General features: G+C 45.9%; 1 protein-coding gene and 1 long non-coding RNA gene across 4 annotated transcripts in view; one reads left to right on the top strand and one right to left on the bottom strand.

Moving 5' to 3' along the window:
* Positions 1 to 5970, bottom strand: part of LOC129862911 (Krueppel-like factor 8) — a 106798-nt gene extending 100828 nt beyond the window's left edge. For 2 of the 3 annotated variants that reach the window (XM_055935011.1, XM_055935012.1), the window contains exon 1: positions 5712 to 5970. In XM_055935011.1, coding sequence (XP_055790986.1) covers positions 5712 to 5738 — 27 coding nt within the window. In that variant the 5' untranslated portion in view covers positions 5739 to 5970. The remainder of the gene's footprint in view (positions 1 to 5711) is intronic. The other variant, XM_055935013.1, reaches the window with a different exon arrangement.
* A 323-nt stretch (positions 5971 to 6293) lies between these two features.
* Positions 6294 to 22629, top strand: LOC129862912 (uncharacterized). The gene is made up of 2 exons (XR_008760849.1): positions 6294 to 12726; positions 21517 to 22629. It is a non-coding gene; the product is annotated as an uncharacterized LOC129862912 (long non-coding RNA).
* The last annotated feature ends 4370 nt before the right edge of the window (positions 22630 to 26999 follow it).

The following is a 26999-nucleotide window of genomic DNA, read 5'->3' as shown; positions in this document are numbered from 1 at the left end:
ATTTGGACAGATGTCCATCCCAGCAAATGTATATTTCTTGATATATTAGACGTTTGGTATCGACACTTCTTAAAAATACATGAAGATTTGCCAACTTGCTCACTCCTTTTTCTAAAATATTTGTAGACAAACTACTCCTCACGTGGCCATGCTGGAGCCTTTGGCTGCTAACAGCTTAGAACTGCTAGCTAACTGGCAAGCGCAAAAACAGTCAACAACTTCTGGAGTACAGACCCATAGAAAGTGGCCGATCACCCTCTAGTGGTGGAAGTAAGAACTGCCAAAAATGCAGTCAGGAGAATAATTATAATTTTTTATTTAACCTTTATTTAACCAGGTAGGCCAGTTGAGAACAAGTTCTCATTTACAACTGCGACCTGGCCAAGATAAAGCAAAGCAGTGCGACACAAACGACAACACCGAGTTACACATGGGATAAACAAACATACAGTCAATAATACAATAGAAAAAGTGCGCAAATGAGGTAGGATAAGGGAGGTTAGGCAATAAATAGGCCATGGTGGCAAAATAATTAAAATATAGCAATTAAACACTGGAGTGATAGCTGTGCAGAAGATGAATGTGCAAGTAGATACTGGGTGCAAAGGAGCAAAATTAATAAATAACAGTATGGGGATGAGGTAGTTGGATGGGCTATTTACAGATGGGCTATGTACAGGTGCAATGATCTGTGAGCTGATCTGACAGCTGGTGCTTAAAGCTAGTGAGGGAGATATGAGTCTCCAGCTTCAGTGATTTTTGCAGTTCGTTCCAGTCATTGGCAGCAGAGAACTGGAAGGAAAGGCGGCCAAAGGAGGAATTGGCTTTTGGGGTGACCAGTGAAATATACCTGCTGGAGCGTGTGCTACGGGTGGATGCAGCTATGGTGACCAGTGAGCTGAGATAAGGCGGGGCTTTACCTAGCAAAGACTCATAGATGACCTGGAGCCAGTGGGTTTAACGACGAATATGAAGCGAGGGCCAGCCAACGAGAGCGTACAGGTCGCAGTGGTGGGTAGTATATGGGGCTTTGGCGACAAAACGGATGGCACTGTCATAGACTGCATCCAATTTGCTGAGTAGAGTGCTGTAACGGATATATTTTTTATAGAGGCATACTAAGACAAAATAAACATGACAGTGTGTAAATGATAACCCATTAGTGCTGTAAATGAAAACATGTATTAAAATGTTGGAAGTAAATGTTGGAATTAAGAAATTAACTATCCAAATGAGCAAAAGCTGTGTGCATTAAGGAAATAAAGTGAGTAAAAAAAGTAGTGGAAAAGTAGTGGAATATTATTGAGTTGCGCCCTCTGCCCTCAGAACAGCCTCAATTCGTTGGGGGCATGGACTCTACAAGGTGTCAAAAACATTCCACAGGGATGCTGGCCCATTTTGGCTTCAATGCTTCCCACAGTTGTGTCAAGTTGGCTGAATGTCCTTTGGGTGGTGGACCATTCTTCATACACATAGAAAATTGTTTAGCGTGAAAAACACAGCAGCGTTGCAGACACACTCAACCCGGTGTGCCTGGCACCTACTACCATACCCTGTTCAAAAGCACTTAAATCTTTTGTCTTGCCCATTCGCCCTCGGAATGTCACACATGCACAATCCATGTCTCAATTGTCTCAAGGCTTAAAAATCCTTCTTTAACCCGTCTCCTCCCCTTTATCCACACTGATTGAAGTGGATTTAACAGGTGACATCAATAAGGGATCATAGCTTTCACCTGGTCAGTCTGTCATGGAAATAGCAGGTGTTCCTAATGTTTTGTACACTCAGTGTAGGCGCCTGTCTCTAAAAAGGACCTGTTCAGTGATTTAAGCAAATAAATACTCTGGCTATTAATTGAAGTTTGACAGTTTATTAATTTAACAATATGTTGGTTATTGCCTTGGATTGAATAAGAACATATCATGATGTAAATAAAATGTCCTAAATTTGGAGACGTAGCTGGGTTTTTTGGGGGTAGGAATGCAATTTGCACCACTTCTGTAGAATCACCCATATTTATTATTTTATTTAACTAGGCAAGTCAGTTAAGAACAAATTCTTATTTACAATGACGGCCTACCCCGGCCACACCCTCCCCTAACCCAGACGACGCTGGGCCAATTGTCTGCCGCCCTATGGGACTCCCGATCACGGCCGGTTGTGATACAGCCGGGGATCGAACCAGGGTCTGTAGTGGTGCCTCTAGCACTGAGATGCAGTGCCTTAGACCGCTGTGCCACTCAGGAGCCAAAATAGGGAATAGGCTGCCATTTGGGACCCAGAAGACACTAATGGAGCATTTCCATACATGATTTACCCCAGTGTTTTTCACAGAAGGCTCAAACTCATCTGTTTCCATCTAAACGGGCCGACACCTGTATCTCACTGGGCCATGAATCCGTCTCACTGGGCCATGGCTCCGTCTCACTGGGCCATGGCTCCGGTGGACCTGCTCTCACTTGGGGCCACAGCCAGGCCACTGGTACTTTCAGCTGGCATTTACATAACAATGGCCAACTGTGAACTTTAACACCTTCACACAAAGCAACTCTGTTGATTATTGATTCTGCGCTTCACAAGTCCTCATTGTCAGCCCTTGCTATGGAAACACAAATTCCCTTGTATAACATAAGGGTGTATACACTAGTGTAACACTGGTGTTACAGTCGCAAAGCAGCAATCAGAGAGAACTGGACTATGCATTCCCAGATGGTTGCAGGCTAGGCTAGGAGCTAGCTGATCCTTGTTAGCTCAGACGAGAGTGTTGGGGAGTTATATTCCACTCCTACACTTCTTTCCATGTTGGGCAGGGGGGGCTAGTTTAGGGAGGGGAAGAAATAAGAGGGAGAAAGGTGGAGAGAGAGAGGAGACAGATTGTAGGCGTGCCTGTGGTCTCTGACAGCCCCTCTGCATGCCTGCTTCTACCCACAGCCAGCCAGGCCCTATAACGTAGCCCAAGCCCTAGACTCCTGTCCCAACCCCGGCCCTATCCCTATACCCCAACCCTATCCCAGACCTAAAACCTATCCCCCAGCCCTATCCCTCAGTCACAGCCCTATACCCCAACCCTATCCCAGACCTAAAACCTATCCCCCAGCCCTATCCTCCTGTTCCAACCCCAGCCCTATCCCTATACCCCAACCCTATCCCAGACCTAAAACCTATCCCCCAGCCCTATCCTCCTGTCCCAACCCCAGCCCTATCCCTCAGTCACAGCCCTATAGCCCAACCCTATCCCAGACCTAAAACCTATCCCCCAGCCCTATCCTCCTGTCCCAACCCCGGCCCTATCCCTCAGCTGCAACCCTAACCCCCTCCAGGTCCCAAACCTAGCCCTATATCCCAACCCCACCTATACCCTCAGCCCAACCCCTCTAGCCCATACCAGCCCTAGACTTCACATTATAAATGGTGTCCTGGTCCTAAAAATAGTCTCTGAGGCAGGACAGACCCCAAGCACTGACCGTCTCACTCACCGGAAAAAGACATGGTGACCCCCCCTACCACCGCCCCTGTCCTCCAAAACGAATACCCATGTGACATCATCCACCCCAACCCTTCCTACCCACCCCTCCGAACTAGCTTATACCTCTGTTAAACTATCCACCCCAGCCCCACCCTCCTGTCCTTCCTTCTAAACTCATACCCGTGTGACACCACCCACCCTGTTTTCCGACTCAGCTCATACCCTCATGACTGGTTGCCGCACAGTCAGCCAATGTCCCCTGTCCCCCATGTCAGGGTCACCTGACCTCTCTTTACCCCCTGTTGTGACACCCTCACCAATGAATCCCCTCTTCCTCCTATATCATGCTCCGTGTGACAGTACAACCCCGTTATAGCACAGGGCCACTCCTGTCTAGATCTCAGAACGGAAATGGGGCCACCAGTCCTAACCTGGGTGCCTGTCTGTTTCTGCCTTAATTAACTTCTCAGTTTTATTTGGTAAGGTGACAATTTGCCATGGTTGAATGCAGGCCTAGGTTACCTAGAAGCCAGTACCTTGGCACCACCAGTCACTGTCTGTCCCTTATGTCACTCTGACAGGCACCTCCCTTGGGTGGGTAACTATGTGGCCCACCCATCTCGCATTTAACCAGTTTGAGCAATGTTTGTCCTCCACTGTTAATCATTACCTACCATCTGGCACACCCTGGGCTGACCCACACACACAGAGACAAGGCTGGCCTCTAAATGACAGGCCTCTCCCTCAACAGTGCTCACCATTAGGCCTGTTGAGGCTGCTGCTGCCCTGCACAGGAATGTATAATAGGCCCTGTTTATAGATTACACCTTCAGAGCTGGCCTAATCCATGCCATGCACACACACACACAGAGACGGGATACCCGCAGACGCACACACAGGAAAGGGAGTGAGCTCTGTATCTCGTGTAGCACTGACGAGTGACGACATCCGATTCATGTTTCATTACAGCACGACTGTCAGTCATCATAACGAGACAACTACACTGACTACAGAAATTGATTGATGTCATGCTCATAGAAAAACAATGACTGAGACCAGAAGTAATGTGGCGGTATCTCAGAGATCATGTATCATTTGTTCAGCATGATGATAGATCAGAAAGAGATCTATTCAATGAATCATGAGAATCCTTATCGCTGTATGAGGATAATGATGTTGTGAATGATGAAGCTTGAAGGATGTTTTCCTTTCCGGTCCCTGGTTGAGCCTGAATTCTTCTCTTGCCCTCTGACCCTTTGCTACTGTACCCGAAAGTCCTGGGCACAAGACGCAGCATGCTGGGTACATGTACAGTATAGCTCTAGGCAGTACACCTGGCTCATTCCCAGGGCTGGGATTTGATCGAGCGCTACTGTCCCTTTAAGGAACTAAGATGGTGTCCTACGAGCTGCAGCGTATTTCCTTCCTGCCTAGCTCACACAGTGCACTTAAAAAATTAAAAAAACTGTACCACAAAGTTCGCACAGAGAGAGAGGATGAGAGCAAGCTATGTCACCCAAGAAGCAATGCATAGCAAACCCGTTGCAGTGTTTGCATGCGCGTTAATTGTCAACGTTTACAGAGGAGTGTACAGTTATTTGGAGAGAGAGAGCTGCAACAGCAGTCTGCTGTCGATTGTCGGAGCTATCGAACCAATCAAGCTCTCAGTAGCCTGCGACAGTCCCCTATCTAGCCGGAGAGCTAACTAATATGCTAGCTATTATTATAAGTACCGTTGCCTAACGTTCGTTTGCCAGCTAGCTAACTGAATGTAATGCTGCGTTGATAACGAAGTGGGAAGGTGGTAATCACCAGTTGGGAAGTCGTAAATATCAGTTGAACGCAATCACGTGCTTTGAAGTCGTTGAGAAACGCCGATTGGCCAAGAGCTGAGTCAACCATAAACCAATAGTACAGTTATCATGCGTGTAAACAAATTGTGTTCAAAAATGTAATTTCCTTAGTGGGAACATCAGAGGTCAGTATTTGGGAGAGCTCGGAGCTCAAGGATGATAGATGAGTTTCCCACTCTTAATTTTCCCAGTTATGTGGTAAATACCACCTTCCCACTTGGGTATGAACGCACCATAACAGTCAGGCTTCCTACAGCTGCCTTCCACCTTGTCAGACACTCGTCAATTTTGTTTCAATTGGCACATGATGTAACTGACAATGTCAACGCATTTCAATATCGTCCGATCACAGTTTGCTGCACAGGGCAAAGTCAATAATGGTCAAGACTTACTTTCTTGCTTCGAGTCTCCGTGTGCATCTCGGTAGCTAGGGTGGAGTAGAGGGAGGGGAGGGGGGGGGTCGGTAGGGTGAATTTAAATAATAGTAATCTTGTTGGCAGTTTTCCACCTTTCGAATCAAAGTCCTATTTGGGAGAAAGGTGTACCGTTTGCCTCTTCGGATATTATTTTAGATCATATCCACGGCGTCGACTGATCCTCTATCCTCCCCCAGTAGCGTCTCTCTCTCGGTGTGTTGTTGCCGCGTACAGTATGAAGGGTGATCGATGCCACTGAGAAGGAGGAGCTAGCGATGAGGGGTGATCGATGCCACTGAGAAGGAGGAGCGATGGCTGTGGATAACTGCTGTTGACCCTTTTTGTCGGGGTTTGTCAAAACACCTCTGCTTTTTTTAAACGAATGTAATATGGATTTTTAGATGGTGTCGCTTGTGGCGTATACTTTGGAACACTTTCCTCACGATCGTAGAAGGTTAGGTTACTATTCTTGATAATTCCCCGATGTCTGTACTTTGCCGGATAAGGAACATCTGACGAATGTCTTCATCCCCAAATGGTCTGATTGGGAGCTCCAGTGAAAGCTAACAAGTTGCCTAAAAGGAGCCGGTCCTGATTTGCTGGGCATCTCTTCAACTGTTGGTGACACTTAGAAATGATGAACATTTTCTCCAGCCTAGCGAGTTTACATGATTGTGCATAATGATAGTGTACATTACAACTAAAGTAGCTACAGTTAGTTGGTAGCAAGCTAACTCTATATCTCAGTTAGCTATCTAATTGTGTACTGCCTTGAATTATGCAATGCAATGTTTGAATTTGATATGGTTTGTGATGCAAAGTATTTGCCGTGGATTGCAGTGATTCGAAGCAACAGAACATTTTCCTGACTCCATTAGTGCTGAGCGATTAGTGCTTTTTGAGGTCAGTTCGGTTTGATAATTTAAATAATTTCGTTATGATCAATTGTTTTACAATGACTGTAAAGCTTTTTAATGGAAATTCCAAAGACCAAACTATTCAACATTCAATTGCCAAAACATTTTAAATATTCCAATGTCTCTGTCTGGTCCACATTGGGTAGAAAGCAATAGAAAAATAGGAAATTACTATGAAATAATCAAATATTTCAATTGTGTATGTACAGCGAGCTTCAAAGGTATTGAGACAGTGAACATTTTGTTGTTGTTTTGGCTCTGTACCCCAGCACTTTGGATTTGAAATGATACAATGACTGAGGTTAAAGTGCAGACTGTCAGCTTTAATTTGAGGTTATGCTGCAATAGTCTATGTGCCGGGGGGCTAGGGTCAGTCTGTTATATCTGGTGTAATTATCCTGTCTTATTTGGTGTCCTGTCCCTCCTCCCCCGGAGAACCTGAGCCCTAGGACCCTGCCTCAGGACTACCTGGCCTGATGACTCCTGGCTGTCCCCAGTCCACCTGGTTGTGCTGCTCCTTCAGTTTCAACTTTTCTGCCTGCGGCTAGGGAACACTGACCTGTTCACCGGACGTGCTACCTTGTCCCGGACCTGCTGTTTTCAACTCTCTCTCTCTCTTTCTTTCTTTACCGCACCTGCTGTTTCGACCTCTGAATGCTCGGCTATGAAAAGCCAACTGACATTTACTCCTGAGGTACTGACCTGTTGCATCCTCTACAACCACTGTGATTATTATTTGACCCTTCTGGTCATCTATGAATGTTTGAACATCTTGAAGAACAATCTGGCCTTAAATGGCCAAATACTCTTATAATCTCCACCCGGGAACAGCCAGAAGAGGACCCTGCCACCCCTCAGAGCCTGACCCTCAGAGCCTGATTCCTCTCTAGGTTTCTTCCTAGATTCCTGCCTTTGTAGGGAGTTTTTCCTAGCCACTGTGCTTCTACATCTGCATTGCTTGCTGTTTGGGGTTTTAGGCTGGGTTTCTGTGTAGTTATATACTATACAGAATATAGTTTGTGATATCGGCTGATGTAAAAAGGGCTTTATAAATACATTTTATTGATTGATTGATCCATAACGTGTGCACCGTTTAGAAATTACAGCACTTTTTGTACTGCTGGAGGTCATTTTGCAGGGCTCTGGCAGTGCTCCTCCTTGCACAAAGGCGGAGGTAGCGGTCCTGCTGCTGGGTTGTTGCCCTCCTACGGCCTCCTCCACGTCTCCTGATGTACTGGCCTGTCTCCTGGTAGCGCCTCCATGCTCTGGACACTACGCTGACAGACACAGCAAACCTTCTTGCCACAGCTCGCATTGATGTGCCATCCTGGATGAGCTGCACTACCTGAGCCACTTGTGTGGGTTGTAGACTTCTTCTCATGCTACCACTAGAGTGAAAGCACCGCCAGCATTCAAAAGTGACCAAAACATCAGCCAGGAAGCATAGGAACTGAGAAGTGGTCTGTGGTCACCACCTGCAGAACCCCTCCTTTATTGGGGGTGTCTTGCTAATAGCCTATAATTTCCACCTTTTGTCTATTCCATTTGCACAACAGCATGTGAAATTTATTGTCAATCAGTGTTGCTTCCTAAGTGGACAGTTTGATTTCACAGAAGTGTGATTGACTTGGAGTCACATTGTGTTGTTTAAGTGTTCCCTTTATTTTTTTGAGCAGTGTATATACAGTATATATATATTTAATCCGTTTTAGAATAAGGCTGTAACGTAACAAAATATAGAACATTTGAAGGGGTTTGAATACTTTCCGAATGCACTGTATGTCTCGACTTGATTTCTGTAGAGAAACGGCACGTTGGGCTCAAATACAGAGCTAAATTGAATTCAAGCAAACCGATGGTCTTTTTTCTTCTTTTTTTTATAACTGAAAAAATATACAGTACTGTGCAAAAGGTTTAGGCAGGTGTGAAAAAATGTTGTGAAGTAAGAATGCTTTCAAAAATAGACATGTTAATAGATTATATTTATCAATTAACAAAATGCAAAGTGAGAACAGAAAATCTAAATCAAATCAATATTTGGTCTGACCAACCTCTGCCTTGAAAACAGCATCAATTCTTCTAGGTACACTTGCAGAGTTTTTGAAGGAACTCGGCAGGTAGGTTGTCCCAAACATCTTGGATAACTAACCACAGTTCTTCTGTGGATTTAGGCAGCCTCGTGTGCTTCTCTCTCTTTGTGTAATCCAAGACAGACTATATGATGTTGAGATCAGGGCTCTTGTGGGGGCCATACCATCACTTCCAGGACTCTTTGTACTTCACGCTGAAGATAGTTCTGAATGACTTTTGCTGTATATTTGGGGTCGTCGTGCTGCAGAATAAATTTGGGGCCAATCAGATGCCTCCCTGATGGTATTGCGTGATGGATAAGTGTCTGCCTGTACTTCTTAGCACTGAGGAGACCATTAATTCTGACCAAATCCCCAACTCCATTTGCAGAAATGCAGCCCCAAACTTGCAAGGAACCTCCACCATGCTTCACCATTGCCTGCAGACACATTCGTGTACCACTTTCCAGCCCGTCGCTGAACAAACTGCCTTCTGTTACAGCCAAATATTTCAAATATTTTGACTCCTCAGTCCAGAGCACCTTCTGCCATTTTTCTGCACCCCAGTTCCCATGTTTTCGTGCATAGTTGAGTCACTTGGCTTCCACGTCGGAGGTTTGGCTTTTTGGCCACAGTCTTCCATGAAGGCCACTTCTGACCAGACTTCTCCAGACAGTAGATGGGTGTACCAGGGTCCCGCTGTTTTCTGCCAATTCTGAGCTGATGGCACTGCTGGACATCTTCTGATTGCGAAGGGATGTAAGCATGATGTCTTTCATCTGCTGCAGTAAGTTTCCTTGGCCGACCACTGCGTCTACGGTCCTCAACGTTGCCCATTTCTTTGTGCTTCTTCAAAAGAGCTTGGACAGCACATCTGGAAACTCCTGTCTGAAATATCTGCCTGGGAGAGACCTTACTGATGCAGTATAACTACCTTGTGTCTTCTTGCTGTGCTCAGTCTTGCCACGGTGTTTCTGTTTCAGTTAATGATTGTGTTTCAACCTACATATTGAATTGATGATCATTAGCACCTGTTTGGTATAATTGTTTCATCATACACCTGACTATATGCCTACAAAATCCCTGACTTTGTGCAAGTGTACCTAGAAGAATTTATGTTGTTTTGAAGGCAAAGGGTGGTCACACCAAATATGGATTTGATTTAGATTTTTCTTCTGTTCACTCACTTTGCATTTTGTTAATTGATAAATGTAAACTATTAACATGTCTAGTTTTGAAAGCATTCTTACTTTACAGCATTTTTTCACACCTACCTAATACTTTTGCACAGTACTGTATAATGGTTAATATGACAAGCCAGGGACCTTGTTCCGCATTTTAAACTACTGGGAGCTCGTAAATCTCAGACTTCTGACTTCAGTGTGTTCAAGACAACTGAGAACTCGGGGGGGGGGAGGATTTGTTTCCGACTGGGATTATTTTTTTTGAATGGTCATCCAACTCGGAATTCCAAGTCGGGAACTCTGGCCTCTTTCTAGAGCTCTGACTTTCCAACCCTAAGATGACTGACGTCATCATTTGAACAATTTTTTCCCCAGAGTTCCCAGATGTCTTGAAAGCAACAAACTGTTTAGGTGTTAAGCCTTTGTTAAAAGATGCTTAAAATTATTAAAAGACACAACTATTCGTGTGACCCATCTGTAGGGGAGAGGGGTAAGTAGCGGTGGCATGTAGCCTAGCGGTTAAGAGCGTTGGGCCAGTACCCAAAAGGTTGCTGGTTCAAATCTCCGAGCCGACTTAGGTGAAAAATGTGTGCCCTTGATTAAGGCATGTAACCTCAAACCTCAAAAATGTCATTCTGGGTAAGAGTATCTGCTAAATGACTAGACTGTAATGTCAAATGTATGTTGAGCAAAAAGGCTAAGTAGAGTCACCCTTATTTCTAGGAGACCATTCACAAATTAATAATTTGACCAAATACTTAGGAAGAGGCCATCATTTCATGGAAACTGTAAAGGAAGAAACCACATGGAAAAAGTGGTAAGCAAGTAAGGTCCATTTTCATCAAGTCAAATACATTTGTGTTTGAGTTTTCATGATGCTTGTAGATAAATTAAAGATTGTTCTGTACATCAGATGGGGTCTAAGCTCTATTAAGAGGTCTTAAACCTAGCATGAAAGTGCGTCCTTGTAGCTGTTTGGGCTAGAACTTTTCTAGAATGCTTAAGAACAGATGCTATTAAACAAAACAGCATCTGTTTTTGAGCATTCTAGAAAACGGTTAGCTATTTACTTAGGTAGCAGTGGTACGCTAGCAAGCCTGACATACACTATATATACACAAAAGTATGTGGACACCCCTTCAAATGTGTGGATTCGGCTATTGCAGCCACACCCGTGGCTGACAGGTGTATAAAATTGAGCACACAGCCATGCAATCTCCATAGACAAACATTGGCAGTAGAATGGCCTTACTGAAGAGCTCAGTGACTTTCAACTTGGCACTGTCACAGGATGCCATCTTTCCAACAAGTCAATTCATCGAATCGCTGCCCTGCTAGAGTTTTCCCGGTCAACTGTAAGTGTTGTTATTGTGAAGTGGAAACGTCTAGGAGCAACAACGGCTTAGCCGCAAAGTGGTAGGCCACACAAGTTCACAGAATGGGACCACCTAGTGCTGAAGTGTGTAGCGCCTAAAATCGTCTGTCCTCAGTTCCAAACTGCCTCTGGGAGCAACGTCAGCACAATAACTGTTCGTCGGGGGCTTCATGAAATGGGTTTCCATGGCCGAGCAGCCACACACAAGCGTAAGATCACCATGCGCAAAGCCAAGTGTCTGCTGGAGTGGTGTAAAGCTCTGGAGTGATGAATCACGCTGATAGTCCAGATGGTGAAGTGTCGAACTGCTATACTTTATCTTGGCCAGGTCGCAGTTGTAAATGAGAACATGTTCTCAACTGGCCTACCTGGTTAAATAAAGGTGAAATAAAGTCCGACAGACAAATCTGTGTTTGGCAGATACCAGGAGAACGCTACCTGCCCGAATGCATAGTGCCCACTGTAAAGTTTGGTGGAGGAGGAATAATGGACTAGGGCTGTATTTCATGGTTCTGGCTAGGCCCCTTAGTTCCAGTAAAGGGAAATTTTAATGCTACAGCATAGAATGACATTCTAGACGATTCTGTGATTCCAACTCTGTGACAACAGTTTGAGGAAGGCCCTTTCCTATTTCAGCATGACAATGCCCCAGTGCACAAAGCAAGGTCCATACAATGGTTTGTTGAGATCGGTGTGGAAGAACTTGACTGGCCTGCACAGAGCCCTGACCTCAAACCAGTCAAACACCTTTGGGATGAATTGGAACGCCGACTGCGAGCCAGGCCTAATTGCCCAACATCGGTGCCCAACCGCACTAATGCTCTTGTTGCTGAATGGAACAAGTCCACGCAGCAATGTTCCAACATCGAGTGGAGGCTGTCATAGCAGCAAAGGGGGACCGACTCCATATTAATGTCCATGATTTTGGGATGAGATGTTCGATGAGCAGGTGTCCACATACTTTTGAACATGTAGCGTATTTTGGATACACATAGCTGTGTGAAGGGGTGCAGCACATGGTTTCTCAGATGCAGCACATGGTGTCTCGTCAGACAGTTCCCACATTTCCACATCACACAAATCATTTCACCTCTTTAACAGTTTTCCAGCCCACAGGCAGACTTGAACACAACAGGAGCCCAAAGTAGTAAATGGCGTATAGTAGCACTACCACAGGCTGATTGTGCCATACACTGCTACACCACAACTAACCTTCAGTCTCTCTCTCTCGCTTTTTCTCCCTCCCTCCCCTCCATCTCTAGTTGGTGAAGCAGGAGGGCACAGGAACAGAGATGCCTATGACGTGGGACAAGGTGTTTGTTCTCTATGTTTGCACGCTGCTGGATGGAACCCTATTTGACGGAATCTCGTTTGGGTCTGCTAAGAGGAGTGGCGAAAGCCCTGACCGATATGGAGCAGGGAGTCCCTATTCATCATCAAACCAAAGTAATACACACACACCCACGCACTACAAACTAAGTGTACAAAGTGTGTAATTGTGTGTTCTCTGGATATATACAGTATACAGTGGTTCCTCCTTTAAAAGTTGCGAGCTTACACCGCGGGACTTAGAGGTACCCAGCGTCACGGCTTCATTGCTCCAGACCACCACAAGGGGGAGTTAGAGCACTCATTATGCATTTGGGTCCCAAGGTTTTTATATGACCAATCATATCGAGTGGTTCCAATGACGAATTTGACGCCAGCCACCCGTCCCTGGTAACTTTCTTCAGCAAAGATGGCTAACAAAACATTACGGGGGAAGCAAATGTAAGTAGTTATAACGTCATAACGAGTAAGGCAAAAAAAAAAAAAAAATTAAGAGGAATATGTTAGTTAATGTAGAGACAAACGATTGTGCATATTTTTTGTCATAAAGTTAATTTAAGAAAATCCCTATTTAGCAAGTTTTTTTCAGTCATATCCAATAGCAGGTGTATCAAACTCCATTCTTTGAATGATGCTGTGTCTGCATGTATGTATTACAATTACACACTTCAACAGTGTTTACCACTCCTGCTCCTGGGACATCAATGATTACACATTGTAACTATGCAATAGACTAGAAACATGATTTAAGTAAAGGCTGATTTGTAATTCATATATACAGAATCAAAAACAGTACATCCTGCCAGCACGCCCACAAGTGTGCTGAATGAGCCCGCTAGAATGGTGTGTCGGCATCGAGTAATTGTCTCTGGCCCCCTCCCAGTTAGGGGGAGTGATAAGCTCTACAGCAGAGTCTCACAACTCAATCGCTGGTTGAAAACTGTTTTCTGCCCCTCCCAAAAGATAGAATTTGTAGATAATTGGCCCTCTGGGACTCACCCACAAACAGGACCAAGCCTGGCCTGTTGAGGAGTGACGGACTCAATCCTAGCTGGAGGGGTGCTCTCATCTTATCTACGAACATAGACAGGGCTCTAACTCCCTTAGCTCCACAATGAAATAGGGTGCAGGCCAGGCATCAGGCTGTTAGCCAGCCTGCCAGCTTAGTGGAGTCTGCCACTAGCACAGTCAGTATAGTCAGCTCAGCTATCCCCATTGAGACTGTGTCAGTGCCTCGACCTAGGTTGGGCAAAACTAAACATGGCGGTGTTCGCCTTAGCAATCTCACTAGAATAAAGACCTCCTCCATTCCTGCCATTATTGAAAGAGATTGTGATACATCACATCTCAAAATAGGGCTACTTAATGTTAGATCCCTCACTTCAAAGGCAGTGGAAGTAGTCAATGAACTAATCACCGATCATAATCTTGATGTGATTGGCCTGACTGAAACATGGCTTAAGCCTGATGAATTTACTGTGTTAAATGAGGCCTCACCTCCTGGTTACACTAGTGACCGTATCCCCCATGCATCCCGCAAAGGCGGAGGTGTTGCAAACATTTACGATAGCAAATTTTAATTTACAAAAAAAAACTACATTTTCGTCTTTTGAGCTTCTAGTCATGAAATCTATGCAGCCTACTCAATCACTCTCTATAGCTACTGTTTACAGGCCTCCTGGGTCATATACAGCGTTCCTCACTGAGTTCCCTGAATTCCTATCGGACCTTGTAGTCAGAGCAGATAATATTATAATTTTGGTGATTTTAATATTCACATGGAAAAGTCCACAGACCCACTTCAAAAGTCTTTCGGAGCCATCTGTCACGATCGTCCATGGGAGAGAGAAAGGACCAAGGCGCAGCGTGTAAAAAATGCATCTTCTCTTTATTAAGGAGATGACCAAACGAAGCAAAACAACAAATCGAAGACCGTGAAACCAAAACCGACTAAATGCAAAACATGCAAACTTGACACAGACCTAGACACAGACTAAGACACTGACTAACTCAATGACCCAACAAACACATGATGCCTATGGCCGCCTAAAATATGGCTCCCAATCAGAGACAAATTAAAGACATCTGTCTCTGATTGAGAAACCACTCAGGCAACCATAGACATACCTAGAAACCCTCACTAAACCATAGACATACCTAGACATACTCACTCAACACAAAACCACACACACAAAACCCAACAACCCCTTAACCATATAATCACCCAAACACAAACCTCCCCCATGTCACACCCTGACCTAACAAAAATAATAAAGAAAACAAAGATAACTAAGGCCAGGGTGTGACATAACCCCCCCCCTTAAGGTGCGAACACCGGGCGCACCAACATAAAGTCTAGGGGAGGATCCGGGGTAGGCCTTAATATGGCGGCGGCTCGGGTGCAGGACGTGGCCCCCACTCCACCATAGTCGATCTCCGCTTCGGTGTCTCTGGTAGATCCTGGCTGAATGGCGGATTCAGCCGATCCTGGCTGGCGGGCGACTCTGGCTGATCATGGCTGGCGGGCGACTCTGGCTGATCATGGCTGGCGGGCGACTCTGGCTGATCATGGCTGGCGGGCGACTCTGGCTGATCATGGCTGGCGGGCGACTCTGGCTGATCATGGCTGGCGGGCGACTCTGGCTGATCATGGCTGGCGGGCAACTCTGGCTGATCATGGCTGGCGGGCGACTCTGGCTGATCATGGCTGGCGGGCGACTCTGGCTGATCATGGCTGGCGGGCGACTCTGGCTGATCATGGCTGGCGGGCGACTCTGGCTGATCATGGCTGGCGGGCGACTCTGGCTGATCATGGCTGGCGGGCGACTCTGGCTGATCATGGCTGGCGGGCGACTCTGGCTGATCATGGCTGGCGGGCGACTCTGGCTGATCATGGCTGGCGGGCGACTCTGGCTGATCATGGCTGGCGGGCGACTCTGGCTGATCATGGCTGGCGGGCGACTCTGGCTGATCATGGCTGGCGGGCGACTCTGGCTGATCATGGCTGGCGGGCGACTCTGGCTGATCATGGCTGGCGGGCGACTCTGGCTGATCATGGCTGGCGGGCGACTCTGGCTGATCATGGCTGGCGGGCGACTCTGGCTGATCATGGCTGGCGGGCGACTCTGGCTGATCATGGCTGGCGGGCGACTCTGGCTGATCATGGCTGGCGGGCGACTCTGGCTGATCATGGCTGGCGGGCGACTCTGGCTGATCATGGCTGGCGGGCGACTCTGGCTGATCATGGCTGGCGGGCGACTCTGGCTGATCATGGCTGGCGGGCGACTCTGGCTGATCATGGCTGGCGGGCGACTCTGGCTGATCATGGCTGGCGGGCGACTCTGGCTGATCATGGCTGGCGGGCGACTCTGGCTGATCATGGCTGGCGGGCGACTCTGGCTGATCATGGCTGGCGGGCGACTCTGGCTGATCATGGCTGGCGGGCGACTCTGGCTGATCATGGCTGGCGGGCGACTCTGGCTGATCATGGCTGGCGGGCGACTCTGGCTGATCATGGCTGGCGGGCGACTCTGGCTGATCATGGCTGGCGGGCGACTCTGGCTGATCATGGCTGGCGGGCGACTCTGGCTGATCATGGCTGGCGGGCGACTCTGGCTGATCATGGCTGGCGGGCGACTCTGGCTCGTGGCAGACTGGCAGCTCTGACGACTCGGGGCAGACTGGCAGCTCTGACGACTCGGGGCAGACTGGCAGCTCTGACGACTCGGGGCAGACTGGCAGCTCTGACGACTCGGGGCAGACTGGCAGCTCTGACGACTCGGGGCAGACTGGCAGCTCTGACGACTCGGGGCAGACTGGCAGCTCTGACGACTCGGGGCAGACTGGCAGCTCTGACGACTCGGGGCAGACTGGCAGCTCTGACGACTCGGGGCAGACTGGCAGCTCTGACGACTCGGGGCAGACTGGCAGCTCTGACGACTCGGGGCAGACTGGCAGCTCTGACGGCTCGGGGCAGACTGGCAGCTCTGACGGCTCGGGGCAGACTGGCAGCTCTGACGGCTCGGGGCAGACTGGCAGCTCTGACGGCTCGGGGCAGACTGGCAGCTCTGACGGCTCGGGGCAGACTGGCAGCTCTGACGGCTCGGGGCAGACTGGCAGCTCTGACGGTTCGGGGCAGACTGGCAGCTCTGACGGTTCGGGGCAGACTGGCAGCTCTGACGGTTCGGGGCAGACTGGCAGCTCTGACGGTTCGGGGCAGACTGGCAGCTCTGACGGTTCGGGGCAGACTGGCAGCTCTGACGGTTCGGGGCAGACTGGCAGCTCTGGCCGGCTGAGACGCACTATAGGCCTGGTGCGTGGTGCCGGAACTGGTGGTACCGGGCTAGGGACACGCACCTGAAGGCTAGTGCGGGGAGAAGGAACAGCGCTTACTGGACCCTGGATACGCACATTAGGCCTAGTGCGTGGTGCCGGAACTGGTGGTACCGGGCTGGGGCCACACATCTCAGGGCGAGTGCGGGGAGCAGCAACAATGCGAACATGGCTCTGGAGACACCCTGGAATCCTGGGGCGTGGTGCCGGAACTGGTGGTACTGGGCTGGGGCGGGAAGGTGTTACAGGAGGTGTAGGACTAGGAATGCACACAGGAGGCCTGGTTCGTGGGACTGTCATTCCCAGACGGTTAGCACGCAACTCAGGACGAGCATGAAGAGCTGACTCAGGTAACATCACATCCCGCACACGATCTGTCGGGTGGATGTCGTGCCTCACGCACCAACACAGCAGCTCCCTCTTTTCACTCTCCTCCAAACTCCTCAATAAATCCTTAACAGTCTCTGTATCCTTCCCATTGCTCACCTCCAGTATCTGCACAACGGGCTCTGGCTCCCTCCTTTCACGCTGCTTGGTCCAAATTGGTTGGGTCATTCTGTCACGATCGTCCATGGGAGAGAGAAAGGACCAAGGCGCAGCGTGTAAAAAATGCATCTTCTCTTTATTAAGGAGATGACCAAACGAAGCAAAACAACAAATCGAAGACCGTGAAACCAAAACCGACTAAATGCAAAACATGCAAACTTGACACAGACCTAGACACAGACTAAGACAATGACAAAAACAATGACCCAACAAACACATGATGCCTATGGCCGCCTAAAATATGGCTCCCAATCAGAGACAAATGAAAGACATCTGTCTCTGATTGAGAAACCACTCAGGCAACCATAGACATACCTAGAAACCCTCACTAAACCATAGACATACCTAGACATACTCACTCAACACAAAACCACACACACAAAACCCAACAACCCCTTAACCATATAATCACCCAAACACAAACCTCCCCCATGTCACACCCTGACCTAACAAAAATAATAAAGAAAACAAAGATAACTAAGGCCAGGGTGTGACACCATCATCGACTCAGTGGGTTTTGTCCAACATGTCTCTGGACCTACTCACTGTCACAGTCATACTCTGGACCTAGTTTTGTCCCATGGAATAAATGTTGTGGATCTTAATGTTTTTCCTCATAATCCTGGACTATCGGACCACCATTTTATTACGTTTGCAATCGCAACAAATAATCTGCTCAGACCCCAACCAAGGAGCATCAAAAGTCATGCTATAAAATCTCAGACAACCCAAAGATTCCTTGATGCCCTTCCAGACTCCCTCTGCCTACCCAAGGACGTCAGAGGACAAAAATCAGTTAACCACCTAACTGAGGAACTCAATTTAACCTTGCGCAATACCCTAGATGCAGTTGCACCACTAAAAACAAAAACCATTTGTCATAAACATAAGAAACTAGCTCCCTGGTATACAGAAAATACCCGAGCTCTGAAGCAGGCTTCCAGAAAATTGGAACGGAAATGGCGCCACACCAAACTGGAAGTCTTCCGACTAGCTTGGAAAGACAGTACCGTGCAGTATCGAAGAGCCCACACTGCTGCTCGATCATCCTATTTTTTCCAATTTAATTGAGGAAAATAAGAACAATCCTACATTTATTTTTGATACTGTCGCAAAGCTGATTACAAAGCAGCATTCCCCAAGAGAGGATGGCTTTCACTTCAGCAGTAATAAATTCATGAACTTCTTTGAGGAAATGATCATGATCATTAGAAAGCAAATTACGGACTCCTCTTTAAATTTGCATATTCCTCCAAAGCTCAGTTGTCTTGAGTCTGCACAACTCTGCCAGGACCTAGGATCAAGAGAGACACTCAAGTGTTTTAGTACTATATCTCTTGACACAATGATGAAAATAATCATGGCCTCTAAACCTTCAAGCTGCATGCTGGACCCTATTCCGACTAAACTACTGAAAGAGCTGCTTCCTGTGCTTGGCCCTCCTATGTTGAACATAATAAATGTCTCTCTATCCACCGGATGTGTACCAAACTCACTAAGAGTGGCAGTAATAAAGCCTCTCGTGAAAAAGCCAAACCTTGACCCAGAAAATATAAAAACTATCGGCCTGTATCAAATCTTCCATTCCTCTCCAAAAAAATTGAAAAAGCTGTTGCGCAGCAACTCACTGCCTTCCTGAAGACAAACAATGTATATGAAATGCTTCAGTCTGGTTTTAGACCCCATCATAGCACCGAGACTGAGCTTGTGAAGGTGGTAAATTACCTTTTAAAGGCGTCAGACCAAGGCTGAAATAGCAACTCTACCACTAAATGGCATGGTGTCCTCATCACCACATTAAAAGCATGTTAAAACATGGATGACATCCCACATTTTCCTGTGCATTTAACAAACAATTTGCAAGTGCTCTGGAGACTCAGATTCTCTCTTATCACACTGTCTTGGCTGTCAGACATTTTTCATTTTAAATATTGCAGTTTTGAAACTGCAGTAAGTGTAGAAGAGGAACAGAGGAAATAACTTAATCTAAGTTTCTAAAAGTCAAACTTATTGACTCCTTTATAGAAAAAAAGTGGTATACTACAGCAGAGGCTACATGGAAACTCGTCATGTGTTGCCACTTAATCTAAACAATCAAATATTTTGCATGCATGTATTTGGCTGGCAACAGATAGGACTTGGGTGACGCAGACTGAGCAACGGAGGAAGTAGGTTGAACTGTAGTAGGAGCAGCCTGGGGCTGGTAGCAGCGAAGTCAGTGGTGGTGGTATAGAAGTGAAGTCATCCATAACATGACAAACTGAGGTCCATTGTATAGTCCTCATCCTGCAATGTCTTCATCCTCAAGGTCAGCAGCTTCTCAGGCCAGTATGGCCTTCTGAGTATGCCTGAGCAGGTAGTCCACACCAATCAGCGCTCCTGAACATTTTTAAGACGATAGAGAACCAACACAAGACAAAATGAGTTTGATTTCTCTGTTTTGAGGGATGCAATGATATTAGTTACGAAATGACAGTGTATAATGTACCGAGGTTCTAGCAGAGCTGAGAGACAGCGGAGGCAGTGGTCTTCGTAAAGGCTAAACCAGAGAGGGTCTGAGAAAAAGGCCACGTGGTCATAAAATGGGCCATAGCAGGGTTGAAGATGGGTCTGGAGAAAGAAATTCTTGAAGATTATAAAAATATTTAGAGTAATCTGTAACTTCTGTGTTTTGCATGTTATTTTGGCATTAATTCGTGTCACTTATCAGTTTGCAAACATTGTAAAAACATTTGAGTGAATAAAGCCGCATACAAACATGGTCTCTTTCTTGCTTAAGGCAGCTCCAAAATGCAGGTGTTTCGCTCGCTGCTTTCTGTGGTGGAGGGGCAGCCAGTGGAAAATACAGAGCGTAGGCGTTGGTAATCCTCTACTTGCGCAATGATTGGCTCAGTGTTCTGTCACTCATGGGGACACTATGTCACTGCAGAATCTACAGGGAGAGCTAGGCAGTTCAAGCCACCTTGGGTGCTGCCATAGATTTACATTAGAAGTGCCCATCCAAGAAGGCTCAAGGTCATTGGCCACAGATAAAATGATGTCAAATCACGTTATATCTACCGTAGCTTTTATTGGACTGATCATGTCAACATCATACTTTCAAAATCTTAGCTAGAGAAGCTGTCATCATCATGAATCACGTCAACAATCTACTGGCAAATCCTTTTCAATCTTTGTCATATGAAGAGAAATTATAGACAAAATGTATCGGTGCTCATCGGTCGTAAATCTTAAATTAAACAATGAGTGGTTTGGAAGAAATCAGTGGCTAACTGCAAGGGTTGCAAAGAAATCACTATTTTGCTTCCCCTGCCTGCTATTCGGTGGAGATGGTGTTTGGTCCAAGTCTGGGTTTAAGCTAAGAAAGTAATACTAAGTGTATGTTTTGTAGTCAGTAAGCTGTTATTATGGTGAGGCACATGGGCTACTAACTTGGTCCCTTTCCCCCTCAGAACATAGCCTACTGTTCTGGCTTGGTGGAACAGGGAGAATACTGTCAGAACGGCCCATGTTCTGAATTCTGTCGCTGTACATTTCAAAAGGGCTGAACAATGTCCATCTTAGCTCACTCATGAATGTCTTCATTGAAATTCATTGGATTGCCTCTTATCAGCTCATTGTTCCCTTATGCCATAGTTTGTACATCTAAATTGTTATAGGCCTATTGCTTATATAGGTCTCTCATTAGTATCTTATTCATCATTTTAGGCAATGTTGGAATGATTTCATTGTATTATAATTAGCTCATGTGTTTTCTTGAGGAGGAGTCGATACTATATGTTGGGTCTGTAACCATGTTTGCCAGTGACTGTCTCTTCCCATTCAAATATTTGTTTTCAACAAAAAGTTCAGTAGTAGACCCATGCAATTCCAGTTGATGTTTTGTCTTTGCGTCGGTATATTGTATATAAAAGTGGATCCTCATGATTGTATTTTCCTTCCTTTTTAGACCACATACAGTAAGCCTAATAAAATACTTCAAATGATAGGCTGACTGAGTCTCTCTCTTTCTCTCTCTCTCTCTGTAAGGGGTGCGTAACTGGTGGCAGGGAAGTCAGACGCAGGAGAGCAGAACTTGGTAATAACTGGAGCAGTTTAATAGTAAAACCAACGGCATAAGAAATACAAAATATGGGCACAATAACCCGACGCGCACCAGTCAAACAAATGTGCACAAGCACTTACAATAAACAATACCACACAAAGACATGGGGGGAACAGCGCCGCCTGAGTCTCCCTCCTGTCCAGCGCCGCCTGAGTCTCCCTCCAGTCCGGAGCGCCGCCTGAGTCTCCCTCCAGTCCGGAGCCGCCTGAGTCTCCCTCCAGCCCGGAGCGCCGCCTGAGTCTCCCTCCAGCCCGGAGCGCCGCCTGAGTCTCCCTCCAGCCCGGAGCGCCGCCTGAGTCTCCCTCCAGCCCGGAGCGCCGCCTGAGTCTCCCTCCAGCCCGGAGCGCCGCCTGAGTCTCCCTCCAGTCCGGAGCGCCGCCTGAGTCTCCCTCCAGTCCGGAGCCGCCTGAGTCACCCTCCAGTCCGGAGCCGCCAGTGCCGCCCTTCAGTCCGGAGCCGCCCTTCAGTCCGGAGCTGCCCCTCAGTCCAGTGGGGCCCTTTATTAGGGTTCCCAGTCCAAGGTCGGCGGCGAGAGTCACCGCTCCAAAGAGGTTACTGAAGCGGGGTATGACTATGGTGGAGTGGGGTCCACGTCCCGCGCCAGAGCCACCACCGCGGACAGAAGCCCACCCAGACCCTCCCCTATAGGTTTAGGTTTTGCGGCCGGAGTCCGCACCTTGGGGGGGTGGGGGTAGTGTCACGCCCTGACCATAGTTTGCTTTGTATGTTTGTATGTTTTGTTTGGTCATGTTGTGATCTGAGTGGGCATTCTATGTTTTATGTCTAGTTTGTCTAATACTATGTGTTTGGCCTGATATGGTTCTCAATCAGAGGCAGGTGTTAGTCGTTGTCTCTGATTGGGAACCATATTTAGGTAGCCTGTTTTGTATTGTGGGTTGTGGGTGATTGTTCCTGTTTGTGTGTTCCTGTGTTTATTAGTGTTCACTATTTCGGGACTGTTGCGTCGTCGTTTATTTTGTCAGTTTATTGTTTTTGTTCTTTATTGAAAGTATTCTAATAAATATGAATACTCACCACGCTGCGTATTGGTCCGATATTTCTTACTCCTCGTCAGAGGAGGGCGAAGAGAACCGTGACAGTGTCATGATAAATCATGCTACTCTGCTGAACATTTCTGGAACTACACGGAGCCGTCATCCCATGCCCCAATCCGGGCTACAGTGTGAGATATCTGAAAGACCCCTGTGTCATGGTACATCATGCTACTCTGTACATTCACCCGATGCAAAGGATTTTGAATATGGAGCACGTAAGTCTTATTTCTCAGTTCATGCACTTTTTAATAAACTTTAGAGCACTTACTAATCCAAAGTAAATATGTTGAGTGTTAAGCAATATTTACAAAAGGTGATAACAAAAAGAACAATAATCTACAGATGAAAATGTCTGTCACACCCCCAACCAAAGTGTCTTCTCTGTTTTTTATGTATTTATTATGTAAATTTCTCATCAATTAGAAACTGAATGATTGTTGACCCGACACAATGTCGCAACTGTGGAGAACAACTTCCCTTTGCACAAATAGAAGGCACGGTGAAGCCTGCTCAAGGTAATGCTCTGAATGGGAAACTAATCACGGTGATGCTGGGGAAATATGATATTCTCTATTCATGGAAGGTGCACTCGTCAAGTTATGGTATGGCCATGTTGCACGTCAACAGCAGAACTCTGGAGTGGTTTCATCATTTATTAGTTTAGATGTGGAATAGGCACAATTGAATTGAGCAGTTATGGGTGTTCATTTCTTGATTCAATATTGCTGTACATTTCTTTATGATAAAGATGATAATTATAACAATCCCCTTCACAATCAGGCTGGGAGCTGTTGTAGAGGGGTGGTATGAAAATGTTCTGTTTAGATAACTGTTAGTATCTGATATAACTATCTCCTCGGCTCAACTCTTCAAGTCAATCACAGGTTGAAAGGGAGGGAGAGAATAAAGGTGCTGCTGTCCTTAGAGCCAGGGTGACAGGTGCCTCCACCGGTCAGCATCCAGTTGTAGATTTGGTAATGGAGTGGTGTCTGGAGACAGGTTCAGATGAGGGTTTTTGTATTCTGAAGGTTTACAGATCAGTTGTAAGGGATAAGTCATTTAGCACAACACCTGCAACTTATTAATGTTACGATTTTCAGGTGTAGTACTTTTATAATACGTGTATTTGTATTCAATCGCCTTTCATTACAAACACTTAGATTCAATGCACTAACACTCACCTCGTGAAAATTGTGTGGACATAATGATGCCTACTGATTCTTTTATATTTTTATTTATTTCAACAACATGTTCTTCTGACACTTCAGTAGCAAGTGGTCCAGTATACACCTTTGATGGTAAGTACAATGTAAATGTTCAGAAGAACCTATCATTTAGTATACAGTATCAACTGTCTCTGATGGTAAAAGTTTACACAAACATTTATTTACTTGTCACACCTCATTGGTCTGCTAAATCTCGCACGTTTTTGGACATTGCAGGCGATTCAGTGAGTCATTTATTTGCATTTCATTTACAGTTAAGACAGTTTCTCAGAGAAATGCAGTTAACATTCTATATGGCTGTTAAGCTTGGGTTACAGAACCAAATCCGGTCAACTGTTCACTTCAGTCCAACAAGGACAAAGACCACCTGACCTTCACCTTGACAGGGGTTTGGAGCACCTGATCCTGTTTGAGGCCCCCGGTCACGTTCCGTCCCTGGCTCCCCACGTTGTGCTGTGATGTTCCGTGGTCTGGCTCGAATTGAAGTGACAATTTGCTCCAGAGGTCGTTGCCTCTGTGTTCTGGGGGTCTGTGGAGAGCTGGCTGTGTCGGCATAGCACTGAGGAATAGAAGGACTACAGTGGTCATTATGGTGCGTGATGGTCGTGGTGAGGGTAGTATTTTGAGTTTGTCTCAGGGGGGGGGGCATGATTGATAGTTAGAAGTACATCACCAGAAATACATGTTTTAATGTATTTTCTAAACGGTCATGAAGAATACATTCAGCTGAAGTTGAAGTGACACTTTTCGTTCTACTCTTTAGTTGAACTGTTCAGACGGTCTGTCTGCTCATTAGTGTAAAGACAGCAGCATGTCTTATTATTGACCGTTTCTCGCCGCAGTTTTACTGAGATAGTCAATGGGGACAGGGCAAACGGTACAAATTCGAATTAATGAATAGAATTGAGCAGTTATTGAACACCCTTTCTAAAGGCTCCACGAGTAAACATCAATACTGTTTGTTTACCATGCTTCCTCCTGATGTCCTTTTGCCTTGAAAATCGGATTTAGGCCAAACTCAAAATTGGTGATGACAGTTTTCACAGACCAGCATCTAAAGTAAAGCACTTCGGCAAATGAATACACCCTAGACAAGTTGTCAGACAATCAATGATTGATTTTACATCACATTCGCTCATTCTTTTGGGAGGTAAAATACTTGGGAACTAAATCAGCCATATACAACACATTTTATAGGGTACCATCTGACTCACCGTGCGGTTTACAGTTTCTTATTACAGTGTTTTGCTTGTTGCATGATGAGTTTGAATGAGTGGCACTCAATTGTTCAAATTGCCAATTTGTAAGTAACCTTCTTTAGCTAAAGCCAATTCATTTTCTGTCAGAAATCACAGTTTGTTTGTATCATAATAGATGGCACTTGTCTTATCAGTCAATTGCATGTTATTTGCAGACAATTGCACCTCAGATGGGGGACTCCCAGACTCCGACCTACCCTCAGTTAGAATGACTCAGTGAGAACAGCCAAAACAGCTCAAACAGCATTTGCTGTTACATAGAAACTATCAGCATTTGATATTCTCTTGGAGATAGTTTGACCAATCCAAATACTAAAATACATTCTATTCTCAGACCCGGGCTTTTACCTCTTGGTGCACAGATCCCTTTAGCGGGATCATTTTCGTAAACATCCGCTGAATTGCAGAGCGCCAAATTAAAAAAATATGACTAAAAATATTTAATTTCATGAAATCACAATGAGGTGAAACGGATTTAAGTTTCCCTGCATTAAGGTCCCCGGCCACTAGGAGCGCCACCGCTGGATGAGCGTTTTCCTGTTTGCTTATGGCCGTTTACAGCTTAGTGCCAGCATCGGCTTGTGGTGGTAAATAGACAGCTACAAAAAATATAGACGACAACTCTCTTGGTAAATAGTGTGGTCTACAGCTTATCATGAAATACTCTACCTCAGGCGAGCAAAACCTTGAGACTTCCTTAATATTAGATTTCGTGCACCAGCTGTTATTTACAAATTGACACAGACCACCACCCCTTGTCTTACCGGAGGCGGCTGTTCTATCTTGCCAATGGTCCGAACACCCAGCCAGCTGTATGTTATCCATGTTGTCGTTCAGCCACGACTTGGTGAAACATAAGATATTGGAGTTTTTAATATCTCGTTGGTAGGATAGTCTTGATCGGAGCTCATCCATTTTATTATCTAATAACTGCATGTTGGCTAATAGGACTGATGGTAAAGGCTGATTACTCACTCGTCGTCTGATCCTTCCAAGGCTCCACCCTACCTACATCCCTGATATCTCAGTCTCTTCTTCATGCGAATGATATGGATTTGTGTCTTGTCGGGTGTCTGAAGTAAATCCTTCACGTCCGACTAGTTGAGTCCAGTACGAGGTGAGTAATCCCTGTCCTGATATCCAGAAGCTCTTTTCGGTCTTAAGAGACGGTGCCAGAAGCATTATGTACAAAATAAGTTACAAACATTGAGAGAAAAAAACTAAATGGCACAATGGTTTGGAGCCCGTAAAACGGCAGCCATCTCTTCCGGCGCCTTCTTCAAGTGAGTGTTCTCCAGTCCAAAGTTTTAGATAGCTAGCGTTACTACTTTAGCTAGCAACCGTCCTTAAATTAACGTTACAATTACAACTCTGCAGTCTGATAGTATAAGATTAAAATGCAATTACGTTAAATCAATCTATACAATAGTTTTCTAGCTAGCTAAAGTTAGCTAACAGATTAATTTGCAGCTACAGCTAAACTAACGTTATTGTTAGCTATAGGTGACCGACGATACGGTAGCTAGCTAGCTACAGCGGATGATATAATGTTAGCTATGATATTTTACCTTTAATGTTGGTTAGCATTTACATACGTTGAGCTAGTTAAATTCAGTGACAATTAGATGTAATAATAATCGATAATTACCCAATTTGACAGTTAATGTTAGTTTCTTCAGCTTCAACGAGTAGCTACTGGCAACACAGGCAAACCAACGGTCAAATAGTTCTGAGCCTTGCCAGTGTGCACGCGCTAGATATATTTAAGGTTTTGCGTGCTTGCTATGATTCATGTAACGTTAGTCTCTCGTATAAGCTTTGATCATGGCTGTACTGCTCTTTGTCTGATAGTCTTCTATTTACCTTC

Source organism: Salvelinus fontinalis, chromosome 9 (assembly GCF_029448725.1).
Source record: "Salvelinus fontinalis isolate EN_2023a chromosome 9, ASM2944872v1, whole genome shotgun sequence".
NCBI classification, from domain to species: Eukaryota; Metazoa; Chordata; class Actinopteri; order Salmoniformes; family Salmonidae; genus Salvelinus; species Salvelinus fontinalis.
Note: the sequence above shows the minus strand (reverse complement) of the source record. Positions and strands in the feature narration are given on the sequence as shown.